Source organism: Anarhichas minor, unplaced genomic scaffold, assembly GCF_050575085.1.
Source record: "Anarhichas minor isolate MPS153535 unplaced genomic scaffold, ASM5057508v1 ptg000017l, whole genome shotgun sequence".
Taxonomy (NCBI): domain Eukaryota; kingdom Metazoa; phylum Chordata; class Actinopteri; order Perciformes; family Anarhichadidae; genus Anarhichas; species Anarhichas minor.
The window spans coordinates 11994111-12014889 of NW_027466463.1; the positions used below are offsets into that span (position 1 = coordinate 11994111).

The window sequence follows — 20779 nt, forward strand, 5'->3', positions numbered from 1 at the left end:
CTTCCAAGTTTATAATTTTATAACAACAAAAGGTATTTTACTGTAGTATGATGATTTTTGTCTATAAATGAATTGTACAGGGAAATGTCTTTCTTATAATGTGTTTCACTGAATCCAATGAAGGACAACTTCTGTGTTATTTTTTATACCTGTTTCCTACATGAAATGTGATGAGTCATGTATGAAGGTAAATATTCTTTATATAATATATACTTCCATATATTATTGTTGAGAGAAATGAAAAATAATTTTAATCACATATATAATAAATATTGATGAAGCATAAAGTCAGCGTCTCTTTATATAAATTATTAATACAGTACTTATATCAATATTGCCGTTTTAATTTCAGCAGTTTTACAAACGATTTGTGAAATCAGAAATAACACAAATTAACATGCATAGCTTGCAAATATAAAAGCAGAAAAGTTTCATTGTAGACTTACAATGGGCTATTAGGATCAAAAAGTAATTTTCTAAAGCCTCCTGCAACATTACATCTCATGGGCTGTGTCCGAAATCACTCTATGTATATTTAGTATTTAAAAAATGTTTAAATGCACTACGTTTAACCTCCACCATTGTATTTGAGTGCCCCAATTTATTCATGAAATGTATACACAGTGCCTGAAATTTCAATTTACTGCCTACTATCAGGTCAATTATTAAGTGTCTATAATATAGGACAGTGGTTCACAACATTTTATTATTATCCTTAAGATGAACCGATTTCTACTTGCGATCCTTTTTTACAGGGTGTCTCCCTGCTGAGACTTTCATTTGAAAATTGTTTAGGGAAGAGGTAAAACTTTACAGCATTCACTGGGTATTACTTCCTAACCAGGAAATCATCTTGCGACCCCTTGGCACAGTCCCGACCGCCTGGTTGGGAACCTCTGTTATAGGAAATAGTGAATGACAGAGTGAGGGAGTGATTTCAGACACAGCTAAGCTTTCTAGTTTCTTCAAACGAAAGTTGTCTTCAAATCACGTTGATTCCTGAAAATGGCAAAATATTACAAAATGCAAGAGCTCTGAGTAATGGTACACATGAAGTAATCAGAGTTGATAGGCGCCACTGTAGATCTTGAAACAGTTTTGCTGTTTTGTTGTCAGCTGCAATAAGCAGGCTAATACTATGAATATATTTGAGTTGGAAAAGGCTGCCGTCTGGGGAACATCTGCAGATTTTATATTTGTTATTCTGGTGTGGGTGCGCCTCCATCCACTCCCGGATCAGCCGCATCAGCCGCTTCAGCCGCATCAGCATTAATCATTTCCTTGTATTTACTCTTGAAAAATCCAGCCTGAGAGTACAAAACAAAAATAGTTATATGAAAAACATGCATAATAAATAAATGTAAAGAACCAAACCCGATGAGACAATAACATATGAAATATTGGAAAAAAGGTACTTAGTTTTGCAATTATTTGAGCCATTTTGACATGTCATAGCAGGGTAAACGAAAAAATCAATGATGGTCCTGTTCTATTAAGTGTGTCACAGTCATTCCAGTGAGCCATCATTCACATTACCAGGGCCTTGAGCCATCTAAATGGAACTAATTCATGATATTAATTACACCTGTGTTTATACTATGAAATGTCAAAATGGCTTCATTGCCTCCAAAAAGCTTTATACTAAACTGAGTGTATGTTCAGTGTCTCACCTTATACAGGCCAGCGGTGAGTAAAACCAGGAAAGCCAACCCTCCCAGGGATCCTCCAACAATCTCCTTGGTGAAGTCTGGTTCAGGATACACTTCTACCTCTGCCTCAATCTGATAGGTGAAATGACAAAATGTGGATTAAATTCCAAGCTCTTTTAAAACACAAAGAGGTCCAAACAATGTGTAATCACCTTGCGAACAGGAGGGTTGTTATGAGACCCTGTTGAAAAAAAGATGTACTGGTTTCTGTCGTACTCCAGACTGGCTGTGCTGGTCAAGAGGAATTTGGCAGATTGAAGTCCAATCTTTTTGAGGGAAAAAAATGAAAAGTGGGATGAGCCTCTTGATTTGATCTTTAGTGATGTTACATTTCATTAGAATATTGTTATTTCTGGGGATATTTCACTGCAACATAGTCAAAACCAGTTGTAATCAAAATACTTTCAAATGCAGCACTTAAAATGACCATTAATTAAATGTAAGTTAGCTTGTTCAATAAAAGCATACACATCCTTTACCTGCTCTATCCATCCAGAACTCAGGATGGCAGCGATGTTGTACTTTTTACTCTCCAGTCTTGCCATGAACCTACTGCACTTGAAAACCATGCACCTGGCTACGGAACAGTCCTGTTAGGATAAAAGAAGGCAGAAAGCAGAGAGAGCAGTAATCAGTCCTACACACTCCAGTGGGATGAAAAAAATAGTAGTTATATAGAACTCCAGTTCTATGAGTGTATTTGGGAGCCCTTAAATGTGCTTCGCAATAACTCATAGATGGTATGGCATACTTACCACTAACTTATTTTTCTGTATCTTAGCAATAAAATCTGTGAATTTAGGTTCTTCCTCCTTGTCTCTTTGGCAGTCTGGAATCTAAAATAGAGCAGATTCATGTCAGTTTACAGGGAACCAGATGTGGTGCTTGGTGTAATCACATCCCTCCATAACACTGTAGTTGTGTAAAACAACTATAATTTGATATTTTAAGGGTTCAGTGAGTTCCCACACGATACCTGCAAACTGCTGGAATCCACCCAGATGTCTTTATCACCGAGCCTCACGGGCACCCTGATCACCACAGTGAAATTCAGTGCTCTGATATCATTTGTAACCTAAGAAAATATAAAAGGGTGGTAAGTATCAAACAGACGTAATGACCATGAAGTCTGAATCAAGTAAATTAAGTATTAAAATAATTACTGATAAAATGATATAAGATATTTTACCACAATTGATTGTTGGACTGGTTTTTGCAGATTATTCTTGCCGAAAGAGAAATTGCTGTAGCTGAGGGAACTTAACGGATATAAAAATCATTTGATGAATATTAAGTGATAAGATCCCAGCTTAATAGTATTATTATTGTAGTATAATATAGTTGTAGTATTATTCTTTTTAAATTTCTTTCGTTTCACATGGAACAACACAAACCTTTCAATCGTAGCAAAAATGCTGTACTTCACATTAATCTCTTTCTTTTTGTAGAGTTCACTTGAGCTGGCGTGGTCCTCATTCCCACTAAAGGAAGGGGGAAATTATTTGTACAAATGGGAATGGGACTATTGCACACTTGCATATTGTTGTGCTTATTATGCAGGCAGCTGAGCAGTACCTGGTAGCATTTGCAGTGACAAAAAGCTTCCTGTCAAGTTGACTTCTAGTTTCAATCCCATAGGAGATGATGAAGAAAGCCTAAATGACATAAAGGAAAGAAATCAGCTTGCCTCTTCTGTCTCTGCAGCAGTGAGAAGAGATCATTTTGTACAAAGATCAAACCTTAGTGTTGCTCTTCAAAATAGGCTTGTTAACAGTGCAGTCCGTCTTTCCTCTTGTTAAGCCATCTTCACTGTCCAAGGAGTTGCACTCAATTCTTCCCTTTATTACAAACACATTTGACAAAAGCGCTGTGTGACCGGAGAGAACAGCTGACCAGAGATCAACGAAAGCAGACCTGAGCCCGAGGCCTTACCTGCAGAATTGTAAACTTCCTGTACGAGAGTCCGACTGGGTATGTGAGAATGACACGGCTGTTGTAAGAGTTTTCCTCCCTGTTCTCCACTGAGACGGTGACATTCAACAGTTCATCAATGCCCACTTTTACCTCTAAGGAACTGACGGATTGTGAGGAAAGAGAATAGTGAAGTTAGACGAAAACAAAGGGCTGCGGTGGAATTGTAAAAAGACAAAACCTGGATGGAGAACGTTGTGAGCTCAAGGAAAGATCTGAAGGATTAATTCATAGGGATTTAGGAAAAGACAATCATGGGGCTAAGAGAATCCCACTGCATATACACCAGGCTATGTAATTATGCAACAGCGGATGTCATTGACGTGGGTCTGCTGTGGTGCTGCTGCAAGGAATTGTTGGTGACCATAATCCCTTCTCCTTTAAAGAGGATGATCCAGTGTACCTTATGCTACAGGAGGAGAGAAAGGGAGCACCATTGCTTGGACGATTCGACCAGCTCTTATCAGGTTGCTACTTAGAGAGTTCTGGATCTTTTCAATCAGTAAGCAAAAAAGACTATTCAACCACAGCTTAAAGTCATGGTCACACTTTAGCATTCGCTAAAAGTCCCATTCAATGCGAGTGCCAGTTGCTTTAGGCACTGTCACACGTGCGCAAATGCGGGAGTGACCATTGCCTGCTGAGGCGATATCCGCCTGAAAGTTTACCAAAGTTGAACTCCACACGAATGTGATGATGGGGATTTGCTACGCCATGGTGCAGCAAATGCTTTTTCACTCCCTCGCTTACGTTCACGCATGTGGGACCGTCCCAGGTCTACTGCCACACTAGCTGCTCTGTGAGGCTGAGCCACAGCGATGCTTTTGAGCTAAATGCTAACGTCAGTATGTTGACCTTCTTAGTTTAGTGTGTTAGCATGCTAACGTGTGCTAATTTGAAGAGAAAAAAAACACATAGGACAGCTGAGGCTGTTGGGATTTGTTTTGCAGGTATTTCGTCATAAACCAAAGTACAGGAATGATATTTTACACTTAAAGAGGCACAGCTGAAACATCTGTGCTTTATACTCCCCTGTGCTGCACCGCGAAACGGAAAGAATAGAAAAAAAACAGCATGCTGAGTTAGAGTGAGCAAACTCCTTGCACTTGCCGAAAAGTGACCATGTGACCTCACACCCAAGTTGGGATTCAGTTTTGTAGCTCACCTGGTGAAGTTGAAATCCACTTTCAGGTTATCGGTACATTTATTGTCCGTGCCGCAATTGATCTCGAACCCTAACTGTGGAAGAGAGTATGAAGTAAACCATGTTTGTTCAGGAAGAGTAGACATAACAGTTAAAGTCTGACTGCCTAATCTTACAAATAAGTTAAATTACAATTGAACATTGTTAAGAAAGCATGATGCACTGCAGAGCTCTCCATGTGGTAGCTATGTGGTGAAATGGTCGATTATGTGAAAACTGACATGAATTTGCCCGAAGTATTGGCAAAAGTGAAGACTTTTTTGGTCATTCAATACCCAGACAATGAAAACCATGTGGTAGAGTCCTTAAACATATTTAAAGAGTACTTACAGGATGAAAGCCTGTTGTCTGCGCCTGCAGGGCGAGATTCGGACTTGGATTTTGGCCGTTAGGTAAACCTTCAAAGGTGAATCTGAGTTCATTGTTAAGTGCATTTAGAGCATCTTCTGGACAAGCCTGCAATAAGAGGGTAGGGCGCTATTGTGAAATACATTTGTCGAGGTTGCATGGGTTGGATTCTTTAACACAACATGGGCATCAAACATCGCATTTTTCAATAGGAGAGAGGCTGTGGTTATCCAGTTAAAAAGGTTGTTCAAAAAGTACAGAATCTACCAGATTTTAACGTTGTACATGTGTAGCAACTCACCTCGACTGAGTACGTCACCTTGACGCATACAGGCCGACTTAAGTCAAGAGTAACTGTTCCATTCGTCTCTCGTTGTTGCGCAGTAACGTAGGCCCGGTTGTTTGGAACTTTGCGAGTGGCGTCCAGCGTTAGATTGTAGCTGATCCTTGCTTTAGCTGGAACAGATTAGTGTTTCATTAAGAGGTTACTCTTTGAAGTATTTAAATGACAGTGGAGCATCGGGTACCTTTGTCTACTGTAGATTGTTTGGTCATGGTAAAGCAGATTGTCGCTATGTTCTCCAAAGGTTTTGAGCAGTCTGAGTTCTGAGTGGAGATTTGTTTTGGGCTGAATGACACTGTAGCTTCTACCATTACTATAGGCTTTGATCTGGAAATGGACAGAGCAGGAAAACACATTGTGGATAACTATTGGCTTTGTGATCACTATTGCAGCAGAAAACCAAACCGGTTCTTAGCTGCCCGATACAATCCATTATTGGTGAGTAGTTGTGTCTTAAATTTCTACAAAGGGACTGAAGCACTGGTCTGCACACATTGGAAGCTAAAGCTCGATAGTAATAGAATTGCACTTGAGAGTAATATGTAGACAGAAGCATCTTGGATGGACTTACCTAAGTAAGACAACTGCGCCCTTTGAACCCACCGCCAAGTCAGGCAGATCATCATTGCTGTGGTCAAAAGACGACTGACTGATCGACATGCCGAAGAACTTCAGTCCTGACCTGACTTCAGAGCCAGCAATTCTCTATGTAAATGGCAATATTTAAATGAATCAAGTTGAAGAATGTAAAGCTTTTTATCTTGAGTACAGTGGCAAACATGGAGCCATGCAGGCTGGATCACGCTCACCTGTGAGTAAGCAGAACTGATCCTTCCTCCTCCTTCGCCGTGGAATATGTAGATGCTGCCTTGACCGTTGTTCTCCAAAGGCGCTCCAACTGCCAACTCATTGAGACGGTCTGTGTTAAGATCAGGTAGTACAGCGAGAGAAGACCCAAACCTTCCATTGTCAGATGCAGCCCCTCTCAGTACTGACGGAGAATCTAAGTGACACTCCACATTCTGGTGAAAATAGACGGACGAGAGTCGATGTTTGCATGATCGTTAGAAAAACAAATAGATTCATTTTAAGGCACCAGATAAAACTGTCATTTACCAAATCAGTTAGGCTGCAAACGTAAACTCTTCCCTCTCTATCAGTGTCCACGAACATAGGGGCAGATATGAGGATTAGGTCAGTGTAGCTGTCACGATCAACGTCCATCGCACAAACAACGGCCCCAAAGTATTCACCACTCTGAAACTGTGAAAGCAACAAATTATCAATGAAAACAATTACATAAAAGAAAGCAACATCTTATGAAAACATATGTTTCACGTTGTCTTTCAGGACTGTTAATGCCTCTTTATTGTGAGCTCCCACCTGCCATGGAGAAGGATCAATAATTTTGTAAGGCCGGTTTTGGGGAACTACCATCACAGCACCTCGGTGTTGATATCTTGGAGCACCAACAATTGTTAAAGTGCCTCGCCTCGTTGTAACGACTGCAATGGAGTAACCTAGAATCAAAGCCCATCAGTTAAAAGTCTGACCAACTGTGAGCAAACTGTCTCACCTTGCTTTTTGTTAGTTATTACCATTACCTCTGCGGAAAACATTTATGGACATTACATATTTCAGAATCTCCAAATAAACTTATTTGATTTCGACAAAGAGATTAGGCAACAACATGTTCCATAATATTGAAGTATTAAGGCTGAGAAGAGTCTTCATATTCATCATCATCAAGACATTTGTAAAAACATCATGATTTCTGACTCTTTTTTTTGTCATTTCACATCTAACATAAAACACAAAATAAAATACGTTCTACATTATAATAAATAATAACTTAAAAAGTCGAAGCAAAGAGAAAGGATTAGAGTGGAGCAGTGCATGTAAATGGTGTATCTTTTGTGTTTACATTCTTACCCAGATAACTGTCAGCATCTATATTAGGCTCAAAGGAGCTCGTCTTGAGGCTCGTCCTGCGTTGTGTCGGCAATGAGTATTGGAGGTAGCCTCCCTTCCACTCATTAGCACCAACAATACCCATCTGAATGCCCTTCAATTTAAACAGATATTTAATTGAACAGGCTTTCCAAACACAATTTCTTACACACTTCAACTAAATCCTGAACTTTTTATTGACAGATAAAGAAGAAGCAATGAAAGTAAATTAACCTGAAAAAAAAGTGTTAAACGCAGTAACAATCTGAACTCTGGGTGGCACAAAGACGTGTGTTTGCATCGTCCAGGACATTTCTGGTGTTTTTTTGATTACCTGAGGCCCATAAGCTGCACTGAATCCTTCTTGAGCCATTTCCAATTTCAGTGAGTCTCCACTTTGCGATCCTGTAACGGCGACATAAATGAGCACAATAATCTCTCAATGCTGCACGCACAAATCTGACTCTGATTTACAAAAAAGTCCATGCTTAGACTGAGATTGTATAAAGGTTCAAATGTGTCAATCTTTTTTTTTTAACTATACAACTATACCTTCAATAGAGAAGAGTTTGGCCTGCAAACTCTCCCTTATTTTTTCAAGTGCTGTAAAACTCCCCACTCGAAATACGTTTTCTGTGGGAGAAGATGCAATGGTGTCCAGTTCTTGTTTTGCCCTAGCATCAGCAAATGCTTGCCCCACCTAGGGATGTTGAAAACAAGTGTTTGAGGATATGCAACAGAGTTAATCAACTGCTTACATTTATTGATTTAAACTAAGGGACTTACTCCAATGGCAAATCGAATGATCTTTGCCTTGTCAGCTAAGTCTGCTGCAGATGGCAAATCAATCTGGTCGTGAGATCGTCCATCGGTAATGACGATCAAGACTTTCTTCACATTTGACCTGGAACCTCTTGTTGGTTCGAAAATGTTTGTGCTGTTGAAAGAAAGATGCCATTTCAATACACCCTTTTGCAATCTATTTGTCGTATCTATGGTTTAACATATTAACCATGTGGTGAACCATATGTATGGTTAATCATATTAACTAATAAACAAAAAAACTAATACATCGGGGCTCTGAAATTTGGAATTCAATTATCATGGGACTAAATGGTTCTATGTCTCTCAAAATTCAAACTATCATTATCTCAGCTTTGACAGATTCAATACTTCGTGGCATTTAACTTAAATTAAGAATTCTTAAGCACTTCCTTCGCAAATGGAAAGTCATGATGACACTTACACCACATATTTGATGGCTTTCGCTGTGTAAGTTGTGCTTCCCTGTTGTTTAATGTCATTAACTTTGGCTTCCCATGATTTAGTTCCAGAGAAAAAATCATCGAAGTAAAAATGGACTTGGGGATTGGTGGCGAATTGGGCAATGGCAAACTGCAAAAACAGGAAAAACAGAATCTGTTAAATCAAAGAATTCAACAGATGAAAGAATTTAACAAATTTAACTTCAACCGTCTGTTAATTTACACAGACAACTCTTAAATTTGGAACAGGAATTGTGGAATCATCACTTTTATTCATCCAGAAATAAGTTCACACAGCTTGTGCTAAGCACAGTGGCAGTGAAAACACACTTGTACCTGTGCGTCTAGTGGCCGGAGTGAGCGGACCAGATCTTTCACAAAAGTCTTCATTGTTCGAAAATCCATTGTTGCTACGCTGCCAGAGCCATCCAACAGAAATGCAATGTCTGCTGATTGGCACGCTGTCAAAGGGATTTCAAGTAACTTAGAAGTTGGTTAAAAAGCATTTGTTCCCACAGGACACATCACATAAATGCAGCAAACAGTATGCACATTCTGGACATTTCAATAAATACACAATGAATACTACATAACTACAAAACATTCCCTTTTATTGTGATATGTGTATTGTGTTTGAATTCACAATTAATGTTCCAACAGGATAATAGATTGTGGTATTCCTTATTTTCTTTTTTTAACATTCTTCTATGCATGTCAAAGGTCTGGTTTTAAATAACTGAAAACCACCGGAGGAGGACACCTTCAGATGTGTTTGTACATTTATGGCACATTTGTGAAAGTTTGTACAGACTCTGTCGGCCTGCAAAGAGACAAACTTCCCTCCTGTGAATGTGTCACCTAAACACTGGCAGCCTACACAAATGAAGACAAAAGTTTGTTCAGCCTGTGACTGTGGACTGAAACATCAGCTACCTCCACAGCTGATCCACAGCTACTGGTAAGCTAAACTCGGCCCACACCCACCTGCAGCATTCAATAGCAAGACACTTTAGCCTAGGACAGCAGATAAGTAACAAAATACCAACTTTACCTTGATTTCTGCAAAGAGTTTGATGCCAAAGTTTGTTTTGGTGCAGTTTTGGTAAGGAACGGCTAGTTTATATTCTATCTTTAACCGTTTTTTTCCTGTTCATTATACTGTTACGCTTCCAAATTTTGCTATGGTTGCTGTTGCAGACGTATCTAAATAATATATTATTTGTTTAGCTATTTGTTCCAAATTCATTCACCTTCATTTATTTGTATTCACTGTTAATTTAGTAAATAGATAATACATTGTTGCTAGTGTTGTTCCTTTCTGCGGAGAATAAGAAAACATCTAAAGGAAAAAAGATCTTACTACATCAGACTGACTGGTTTATTTAAATGTCTTCCTAAGTTGTTAAAGGTGGTGACCCGACAATACAAGTGATATTTCTATTGCCAATGTCCATTTACTGGTATATTTTCACAGCATGCTGATATACTCAATATCAATATCTCAATATCTGATGGTGTCAGTGCTCATATACTCAAGAAAAGCCTTGAAGAGCCACAATGCACGTTATGTTGATTGTGTAAAGTATGTAGGTTTTGTGTGTGTGTTTATTTTTCCATATTTACTTCTCTCAGACGAAGGTATAGGACCTATAACTTGATCACTACTGCCTATCTGGAAGCATATACCACTGTACATGGTGATACTTTTGCAGTCCTTTGGGATGGTTGGACCACATGCCTAAAAAGAGACACGGTTAAGTCCTGATTAATAAATAATATGTAGTTGTGTGCATTGATGAAATGCAAGGCAAGGAAATTATTTCAGTGCAAGAAAGACATTTTCCCACAATGAATTGTGAATATTTGCAGTCTATCGGCTCACCAAAGTGTTTTGTGTGGAGGGATCACTTGCCATCGTCAAACCAAGAGACATGTTGACTGCATAGTCCACCCCTGCATTGAAAACATCCATCAGTCATGTTAAAACAGTCATTCTGAACCATTTGTGATTGCGCCACAGCAACAGTTTCAGAGACTGCTACAAACCTCAGCTCCCACTAAAATACTTCCTCTATGTTATCTGATAACTACTCACTGCTCTCTAACTGCACAGTCTTTTCTGGCCTGTGACCAATTATCAGATGACTATACACATTCTGGTAACTGTTATTACCATTTTCAACAGCATTAAGTACTAAATATTTCCACCCTAACAAGTCATTATTCTATTACTGCGTCTCAAAATATGCAGAAACAAAAGTAACTCTGGTGGGAACAGGTAGAGTAATACATTAATTCTTGTTTTACTTAATCTGTTGGCCACTTAAGTCAAAACACCAAATATATAATTTTTAAGAAAGCTAGATTCATCCTGAAAACATATCAAGTGATCCACATAAAGTCTTGACCCGATCTGTTGGAAACCTGCTCTTAAAAATCAATAACCAACCCCCGAATGCTTTAATTGTTTAGGTTTAGTTGTATAGTTTGTGAGTTTTAGGAAACGAGAAGTTGCTTACGGGGAACCTGTAGTACCCTGCAGGATTCGGTGGTACACTTGTATATTTGTCCTCTTTGTGAAGACTGTGCAAGAGGAGCACTGACCAGCAAGCTGAGAAAAATACAACCGGACATACATGTGAAAAAGCAATATAGACACATGAATCACATTTCTGTCAATATGGAAATGATTGATTGGTATGAGACATTTACATGACAGTAATGCTAGTAGTTAACATTTGGCTAGTGTAGGCCCGTGTTCCAAAACAACACTTTGACTTACTCTGATTGCCTCTGCACCACCTGGTACCCAAAACCTGCAGCAGATTGAGTCAGGGTCTTCCAGGCCACGGGATCGATGTTAAAACAAAGTGCAGCTTTTAACACTGAGGAAGGAAGAAGAAACAACCGGATTTCAAAGCCACATTGACACACTCACTGAGGAACTAGAAGATAATGTCAGGCAGTCAAAGTATTTGTAAGATTTTGACCGTTTTTAGAAAACCTTGTGTTATGGCCGAAAAAGGAAGGCTTCATTTGCGCAACAAAAAAAATCAGGAAATGTATTGTATGTGACCCGCTTTTAGTACATTTGTATTGGTGTCTGCCACAGATAACACCACAAGAATGCGCCAACGTCAGACATTTTCTAATTCTAAACATAGAGGCCCTAAATATTTATTACATTTAAAAACATATACAAAATGTAATGTTTCTGTATACTTTTGTATTCTGATACTCTGTAACACCTCTTCAATTCTTTAATAGCAGAAACTAGACTGAAGTATACAACTTTCCATGGCAACATGTAAGAAGTTGTCCTTCTATATTTGCCTTCACATAGATTATCTGACATCGGGTGTTTTTTCTTGCACAAAGGAAGTCTTTCTTTTTTTTATTTTTTTTGGCCTTAACACAAGGTTTTCGAAAAATGGTCAAAATGATACAAATACTTTGACTGCCTTACAAAATACGCCCTAATTCCTCAAGATTGCGAGAGATTATGTGAATAGATGTGTTGCTGACAAACTTCCTCAAACAGATCTGTTGAAGCTCAAAGTGTCAGCAGTGTCAGACTGACACTGCTGGTGTGTCACCTCTGATAGTTATTCAAGGATCTTCGTATCATGGATATTTCAAAGTCTGACAAAATTCCATAATTTTTGCTGATGTAGTTTCTCCAGAAAAATAAATGCATAAAAAAAGACACTGGTACAGTCACCATGCAACTAAAGGTTCTGCTTTTTCTTGTGACCAGCCTCAGTTAGGGAACTGTCGCCTTCATGGCTTCAGAAAGACAGAAATGTTCTATTATTTCATTCACGTCCCAGATTTCTGTTGTGTTAGGATGCAATCTGTATTGTAACTAAATCACTTAATATATGCTGAAGATAAACCACCAGTAGCAGAAATATCACTCCGGCGGCTACACAGATGTAACGAATCGATATATTGATCTGCGTTTAAGATCTTACATTCAGGTGGTTATGGGCCAAGGAACTAGTGTTTAGTTTGAGTGGTTATTTATAAAGCACTTTTTAACTCACGGCTCTTGAACCGAGAAGCATAATTGTATTTATCTTGGATTTTGTGGCTCGAGAAAATTGTTTTCGAAAAAGCCATGCCCACTTTTGATTTTTTTTACAAAAAATTCTTTGCACTCCTCTTCCTCCAATCTTCACCAAATGTATTGTACAATATATTTGGATGACCCTGACAAAATGTTTTGTATTTGTTTTTTGATGTGTCGTAGCGTGTTCTTGTAATTAGACTCTTGCATGTGTGATCTGTTTGTTACAAACTGCTGTAATTCTTGCAAACATCTACTATTTGATAGCATTACAATAATAGATGCCGCTATGACGTCATAAGTTTAAATGATCATAAACATAAACTTTCCTAATATTAAATAAAGAAATTAGAAAAAGCTTTATAGGGTCAGAGTAAACTCAGCTGGTCACATATTGATTACATACTGTTATTACAGCTATTCGTCTTTTAGCCCTGGTGGTGTTTAAAATAACACAAATAATAATTTGTGATAATAAGCCTTCAGCATGCTATAGGAACATAACTTAGTAATAAAATGTCATTAAAAGAAATGACAGGATCATATGTCACTGCTGGCTCAAGTATTCATAAAGAGACACAATGAGGATTAATAAACTTGTCTTACCTGACAAGAATAGTGTTGTAGTAATTGTCCAGTCCATTGTCCAATGGAGAAAGCTAGAAGCTTCTCAGAGCTCACACACATTTATTTGGAAACTATTGTACTTTGTGGCGACCTATAACTATTTCTTTACCACTGAAACTGTGGGGGGATGTTGATAGCAACATACAGACATCATAAGGTGACAGGTCCGAGCTAAGGCAGCCAGTTAGAGGAACTCTTGTGTAGGAGGGGTTACAACAGTTTCTGTTTTATATTTGCACACTCTGTGTTGCCACTTTCACAAAGAATAGGCATTGTATCATTTGGATTCAATCACCCAAGCACACATTTTTCCACACAATAATCTACCCAGTGAAGTGGATACTGATGCTAGTTTGGATGCAAGGCTGACAATTAAATAATGAGTAATGTACCTAATCTAATGAAACCTTAGCCCTAACCACCGCTCTCTTTAGGTGTGGTGCTAAATTCCTTGCTGGTTTTATTCAGAACATGAAAGTGTTTTCATCAGATCTTTAACATGTTTTCACCACTTTCAATCTCCACAGGGCAACAAGGCCTATTGGCCATTCAGCTGTAATGTGTATCTCCAACGTGGTTCCTTTTTTCCCCCAACAGTGCTGCTGGTGGTCCCCCTGAGACCAGTCGGAGAGAGAAGAAGCTCAATTATTATCTGATAATCAACTTCACCACAGGTAAATGATTACACCCGAAAGCACTATAAACATTTGCTTCCTCATGAAAACGAAATCTAAAAATAAGACGGTCCACTTCTTCTTTTTGCTTGGCTTCCTCTGCACTGTCTCATCCAATCTGTAAGCCTGTGGGCCAGTTCCATAGGAGTCAAACACTTAGAGTTGGTCAAATATCTTCTTGTTCTTGCTCTTTCTATCTTCTTGTTCTCAAAGGATTACTGTGACTTTTAAAGCATCAACTCGATGTACTATGATGTTGATGAAGTATGGTGCCATTCGTTTTCCACTGTCTAAGGACACAAATCGAGGAATTAATTCAGCTGATTGGATATAGACTTTGTATAATAACGCTATGAATAGCTTTTGAACCCTGCCTTATTGATAATAAACCAAGCAATGGTGCTTATTTTGTGCTCTGCACTCTATACATGACAACTCATTCAGCCCACAGCCTCTGTTCAGGAAGTGAACCTATTTCCCTGCAGCTGCTCAAAAGAGATAAGGTGCTCGATGCTCTGACCATCACAATGGTGCGAAACTTCACATCTTTTCAAACGTGTGACTTGTTCATTCTTTTGAGTTATCTGAGTGAGAAAATTGTGCGTTCAAGTGCGTTGCAACTTGACTATGTGCATGCGCAACCTTCGCCAAGCTCGTCAGTTGACCCTTTCCTGACAGGCAAAGAAGATCATGAAAGGTCACCAAAAAGGTCAAGGATCAACGCACTTGTTGCTATGTCTGGATCTGATTTCTAAGGGCAGGTTAGCTATGTTGTCACATGCTCTCCAAGCCTCTGTGTGAGTCTGCTTGTGTGTCTGTGTGTACTGTTAGTACATACTGCATGCATATAAGTTATCTTCCCCCACATACCCTTTGACATGACCTTTGGATGCCGAGATACTTAGTTGAGACAGCAAATTTTCAACTAACTGCACTTGAAAAGTGTATGAATCTACTATTTTACTCATTGCAGCATACACTCGTACAGCTGCTTACACTGTAAATGCTTTAAACTAGAATTTACAGAGTGCAGTGATGTGGTAGGAAGATGCATGATTCTGTTTAAGAAGAATGTGGTGAGCGAAGACATCAAAGTGAGGCTAATTCCTTCATGTCATTTCTTTTTTTTCCAAATATCTACCTGCCTATTCACACTATGCCTTCACACAAAATATCTACTTGTCTTTCCCCTATACTTCCCACCTTAACGCTCCCTGACTATCACTTTCTCTGCCATTCACTGAAACACTCTTTGCCCTTTCACTGGCTGCTCACCAACATTAGTTAGTCCGGCCCAGTCTCTCTGAAGGTCACGAGCCATCTCTGGTTGCGCCCGGTTCTTTTTATAGCCGGGCAGCTGAAATGTGAGGGGTCACAATGGGAGGATAAATACTAGGGCCAGCGGGCTGCAAGAGTGTCGCAGACGAAAGCCGGATCTTCTCCTCCCTCTCTCTTCTCTCAGCTCTCCTCCCAACCTCAAAGGTAAAAGAACAGAACATTTCACAACTATGACATAAATGCATTACTTTAATTGGCGTTTTGTGCTTCCTGTTTCATATTTTGTTCCTATAATGCATAAAGGGCACGGCCTAATTGGTACATACTAGATATGTAATTTCTGGTTCCCGTGAAAGCAAGAGATTCAGTATTTGAGAGTCACATTTTACCCACAGACGTTTTTCCTCTTACTAACCTCTGATATACTAAAACAGACCGAAATATCTCAGTTATTTCAAATATACATTCACTGTTGTCCCTCAGCATGAAATATGATCATGTTTCATATTGTTACACAATGCAGTAATTGTCATTACTATGTGGTTTAGCACATATCTCATCAGTGGATCACTGGTTGTTGCTATGCCCCTCTTAATCTGATGAAAAGTTTCCACTGCATTGTTTCTGTGAGGTCAGTAGTGACTCACCAGTTTGACTCCTTTTTTTAAACTAAGTCTAAATTTGTCCAGGCTGTGTGTTGCTTAATCGAGTGACTTCTGAACAGAAGGGTGTGAAGCTGCACAATTTAATCTAATGTATTTTCTTGCTTGGCCAAAGGGCTTTCATTGCCTTGCAGTAATACACTGTGTATATTTAGTCCAGTCAAATGATAGCGGACGCACAGACCAGACAGGGGGAAGGGTGTTGAGGAGGTGTGTGATAGAATAGCAGGGAGGTGGAAAGGGGAGGGGAGGTGGCAGTGAAGGGGGAGGGAAAGGTCAGGGATAAGAGGCTAGAAAATGGAATAGGTTACTCACATGCTTGTCGTAATTTTTCAAGGGTGGTCAGATACAGAGGAGGGTGCGAGGGCTCTCTGACACTGGATCCCCTTTGCCACTGCATATTGTGTGTGGGGAATAGTGTGTGACCCCAGCACATGAAGTGTTCTATTGCACTGGAACAGTTATAGCTGCAACAACTGCAGTCACACAGTTGCGGCAACAGCTTGTCTGATTATTTTAGAAAATATGAAACAGACAGGAAACATCAAACCACGTAGTCAGTCTCTTCTTTCCCCACATCCTTCTCACAGTGAACTTCTTTCATCAGGCAGTTTCTCATGCATTCACAAGAGTTAGGGCAGCCCAGAGTGTTAAGCTCTGCACCTTGACTTTTGTTGAACTTTCTCCCGATGCACTTCTGCGAAAATTAAGTCCTGTGTCTTGCCTATTAGCCAATTGAATATTTCCTTATTTCTCTACCTTTGTCTTCCTCCTACAGTCAGGATGCCTCACGCATATCCCTTCCTCACTCCTGAGCAGAAGAAGGAGCTCAGCGATATTGCTCAAAGGATCGTCGCTCCCGGCAAGGGAATCCTCGCCGCAGACGAGTCCACCGGTAAAGAATTTCAAGAAAATGGTCCCATTATAGTTTTAAAATATCATTCATCATTTAGGATGATCAACATTCATCTGAAAAAGCAAGTGTAGTAGATTACCTCATTAAACTGACTGCCAACAGCTGGTTGTGAAAAGTGAAGCCAATATAAAAGTGACTTAAACTTGCATTTGTTCTACTGACCAGCAGGGGGCGACTCCTCTGGTTGCATAAAGAGGCCTGATTGTATAGAAGTCTATGAGAAAATGACCCTACTTCTTACTTGATGTATTACCTCAGTAAACATTGCAAACACTAGTTTCTAGTCTTCATCGATACAGCTTGATGTTATTGTAGTAAATTAAGAGTAAAATAGGCGATAAAGCAGGGTATGCTTTAGGGCGTGGCTACTTTGTCACTACAACGGCGGTATCCAGTATGCCAGTTGTCCCTGTTTTAGTTTTACAACTTAAACCTTTTCATGGATTATTTTCAGTTCATGAAAGTTAATTGTAACATTTTGGCCACCTAAAAATGTCTCGTTCGGCTGTACTTAGCTCTTCCCTCTCCTGTCACTTCTGGTTGCAAAAATACTACAGAGCTGGGGTGTGTATATGTGATAAGGAAGTTACTCAAAATCTGTGTGAAATAGTCATGAAAACTATGACTGGCTCAATTGTACATTTCTCAGAACTAACACTTGTTTTGCAAGTCTGTAAAAGCTCAAACGAATACTCAACAAACAGCACAGATGGATCCAGTTTTCATTTATCTTGTGTCTCCTGAACCTCTAGGCAGCGTTGCCAAACGCTTCCAGAGCATCAATGCTGAGAACACTGAGGAGAACAGGAGGCTGTACCGCCAGCTCCTCTTCACCGCTGATGACCGCATCAACCCTTGCATAGGTGGCGTCATCCTCTTCCACGAGACCATGTACCAGAAGACTGACGATGGAAAGCTCTTCACCCAGTACCTCAAAGAAAGAAACATGGTGGTGGGCATCAAGGTCGACAAAGGTGTTGTCCCCCTGGCCGGAACCAACGGCGAGACAACCACCCAGGGTGAGCGAAGAACAGATCAGACGGTCAAAATCTTTTAATACCTTTGTCTTACTTACCCGGGGTGTCCTCTCTCCCTCTTTCACAGGTCTCGATGGACTGTATGAGCGCTGCGCCCAGTACAAGAAGGATGGTGCTGACTTCGCCAAGTGGCGCAGTGTGCTGAAGATCACCCCCACCACTCCTTCAAGACTGGCCATCATCGAGAACGCCAATGTCCTGGCCCGTTACGCCAGCATCTGCCAGATGGTAAGAAACAAAAGGCATAATTAAATGTTTTCCTTCATGGCAAGGACAGATAAAAGTACTGTATATAAATTATCAGTAGAAAAAAAAACAGTGTGTGTCAGCTCAAATACCAACTAAATTATAGTAAGGAATTGGCAATGGCCTCAAAAGCTATATCAACTTCTACCTTCACTTATTGTATCATGAAAAAATGTAGCGTTTTTTGTTTTGCATGACGTGCATTTATTGTCAGTGGAACACATATGATAAGTTATCTATACCGTTCAAAACCTCAGAACAAGCAACCAAATGCAAATGCTTCTGCACTGTTAAGTGCGTATATTGCAGATAATGCCAACTCACCGTGGTTTCCCATTAGGCCTCTCTTATCAATAAATATATCATATTAGAGATTTCTATTTCTTCTGTAAATGGAGAGATGAAAGAAAGCCGTTTTAACCTCTGACCCTGATAGAAGACTGAAGTAGACTTATAAAGATGAGATTTAGAAAGTCTGTGTTGTAACTTTGGAAAATGACCAAACAAATACAACCTCCTCAAATTTAAACCCAGTTTAGAAACCACTGAAACAATAAGAAACTATTAAATACTATACACTATGACCCCACTGCGGTTCTTATTTATTGCCTCATTGTTATACACTCGCCTTTGACAGCCCCCCGCCAATGCTAACACAGTCATTTTGACTCCTTTTGTCTCTGCCCTTCTCAGCACGGCATCGTCCCCATCATTGAGCCTGAGATTCTCCCTGATGGTGACCATGACCTGAAGCGCTGCCAGTACGTTACTGAGAAGGTCCTGGCTGCCGTCTACAAGGCCCTGTCCGACCACCACGTCTACCTGGAAGGCACCCTGCTCAAGCCTAACATGGTCACCCCTGGACACTCCTGCTCTCACAAGTACAGCAACCAGGAGATTGCCATGTCAACTGTTACTGCCCTGCGCCGCACTGTGCCCCCTGCAGTCCCTGGTGAGCTGGACACACACAATACTCTGTTGTTGACATGCACACATTTGCAAAATTTGCAGACACAATACAGTCTGCATGACGTTCACTCAAATGTCTAGAAATGTGCGTTGCTAAACTCTCATGCGCCTCCTGTACAGGCGTTACCTTCCTGTCTGGTGGCCAGAGTGAGGAGGAGGCTTCCATCAATCTGAACGCCATGAACCAGTGCCCTCTGCACAGGCCCTGGGCTCTGACCTTCTCATATGGCCGTGCCCTGCAGGCCTCTGCCCTCAAAGCCTGGTGCGGCAAGAAGGAGAATGGAAAAGCATGCCAGGAAGAGTTCATCAAGAGAGCCCTGGTATGTGTGAAGAGAGATAAAAATGTTTAAAAATATATACAAGTATGTCTGTATATATAGCAGTAGAGTTTAGTTCTGAGAACTGTACAGATTGTAAACATCAGACTTCAATATTGTATTGTGCATTCAGTAAAACTGTCTTTTTTGTCTCTCACAGGCTAACAACCAGGCCTGCCAGGGCAAATATGCTTCCTCTGGAGTTAGCGCTGCTGGTGCAGATTCACTGTTTGTGGCCAACCACGCTTATTAAGCATCGCCACTCACTATTTCCCTTTCCACCTTTATCCTTTCATCATGGAAAAGGTCATGACCTCATAGGCACCACCGATGAAACTAAACAACAGCACTTTTACCGAATATTGGTTGAAAGTGAAAAAGAAAACTTCCGTTTTGGGTTGTTGCTGCAGCCATTCTGAGGAAATGTTCTGCCTCCATTCCCTTACGTTTTATTTTTAAAACCTTTTTTTAGGTGAAGATTCCCACAATGTTTTACACAACTTGTAATATTTTTTCCTTGGTCTGATACCACCGAGTGAAGTTAATGGTACCATGGAATAAAGTATTTACCCGTTCATGTTGCTTTACTTCCTTTTTGAGTCTTTGCACTACAGTTTTTTATGTTCACATGTCAACAACATTAAAGAGCTGTGCGTTAACAGAAGTAACAAGAGTCAGAAGGTGTTACAGAGTTGGTCTTCACACGTCGACACAGTTCTCACAAGAGGCCTGATGAAACAACAAGTGAAAGTATCTGTGTGGTCAACTAACCAAAGACTAAAATAATACCAGTTCCCAGAAAAGGTTAAAGGGCTTTTCAAACCTAATCACACCTAAATAAAAGTGTCATGTTGCACCTTTGTCATCGAGATGTTAAAGTAGTCCCAAACCAGACACTTTCAGTTTTATTGTTCAACTGAAGAAAATATGTCCACACTGTGATCAACTTTTCAGTTCAATATTGTCTTGATATTAAGCATCAGAAGAGGTCTAACTTGTGTTAGATATTATGCAGTGTTTAGAACAAACTGGTGTTTTTGTTCCCTAATTAAGAAAATAAGGTTTTTATTAGTGTGGGACTTTTTCGAAAATTGCACAAAACCTTATCAGCCTTCAACGTTACAGCTGCAGGTTTTGTTTTCGTCACTAGATGCCGCTGGAGCGTGCATTGTGATGACATCACGTTTGTAAAAC

General features: G+C 39.9%; 2 protein-coding genes across 4 annotated transcripts; one reads left to right on the plus strand and one right to left on the minus strand.

Annotated features, from left to right (window-relative positions):
- Positions 1–283: 283 nt before the first annotated feature.
- On the minus strand, positions 284–13713 carry LOC142951822 (integrin alpha-M-like). Its single transcript, XM_076093646.1, has 30 exons — positions 13466–13713; positions 11573–11675; positions 11310–11401; positions 10673–10743; positions 10414–10528; positions 9127–9251; positions 8772–8920; positions 8312–8462; positions 8078–8225; positions 7860–7930; positions 7508–7640; positions 6959–7095; positions 6692–6838; positions 6385–6597; positions 6147–6280; positions 5760–5902; positions 5534–5688; positions 5215–5340; positions 4846–4919; positions 3642–3783; positions 3449–3547; positions 3285–3364; positions 3104–3190; positions 2899–2968; positions 2686–2784; positions 2465–2545; positions 2189–2299; positions 1862–1975; positions 1671–1781; positions 284–1307 (listed from the first exon to the last, which is right to left on the minus strand). The coding sequence occupies exons 1-30, from the start codon at positions 13500–13502 to the stop codon at positions 1200–1202; spliced, it is 3426 nt and encodes a 1141-aa protein (XP_075949761.1). The 5' UTR covers positions 13503–13713; the 3' UTR covers positions 284–1199.
- aldoab (aldolase a, fructose-bisphosphate, b) lies at positions 13695–20160 on the plus strand. 3 transcript variants are annotated; one of them, XM_076093648.1, is made up of 9 exons: positions 13695–13920; positions 14084–14160; positions 15445–15642; positions 16879–16995; positions 17769–18035; positions 18121–18281; positions 18993–19251; positions 19389–19588; positions 19746–20160. In XM_076093648.1, the coding sequence occupies exons 4-9, from the start codon at positions 16884–16886 to the stop codon at positions 19836–19838; spliced, it is 1092 nt and encodes a 363-aa protein (XP_075949763.1). In that variant the 5' UTR covers positions 13695–13920; positions 14084–14160; positions 15445–15642; positions 16879–16883; the 3' UTR covers positions 19839–20160. The 3 variants fall into 3 exon arrangements, with proteins under 3 accessions (XP_075949763.1, XP_075949764.1, XP_075949762.1); XM_076093649.1 differs by having other exon boundaries at positions 13695–13869; XM_076093647.1 differs by having other exon boundaries at positions 13695–14160.
- The last annotated feature ends 619 nt before the right edge of the window (positions 20161–20779 follow it).

Coding starts and splice junctions, on each gene's coding strand:
- LOC142951822 (XM_076093646.1), bottom strand. CDS start 13,502: ATGGACTGGACAATTACTACAACACTATTCTTGTCAG. Junction 8,463..8,771: donor AAAGCCATCAAATATGTGGT/GTAAGTGTCATC, acceptor TTCTTTCAACAG/CACAAACATTTTCGAACCAA. Junction 5,341..5,533: donor AGGTGACGTACTCAGTCGAG/GTGAGTTGCTAC, acceptor CTCTTATTGCAG/GCTTGTCCAGAAGATGCTCT.
- aldoab (XM_076093647.1), top strand. CDS start 16,884: ATGCCTCACGCATATCCCTTCCTCACTCCTGAGCAGAAGAAGGAGCTC. Junction 16,996..17,768: donor CGCCGCAGACGAGTCCACCG/GTAAAGAATTTC, acceptor CTGAACCTCTAG/GCAGCGTTGCCAAACGCTTC. Junction 19,252..19,388: donor TGTGCCCCCTGCAGTCCCTG/GTGAGCTGGACA, acceptor CCTCCTGTACAG/GCGTTACCTTCCTGTCTGGT.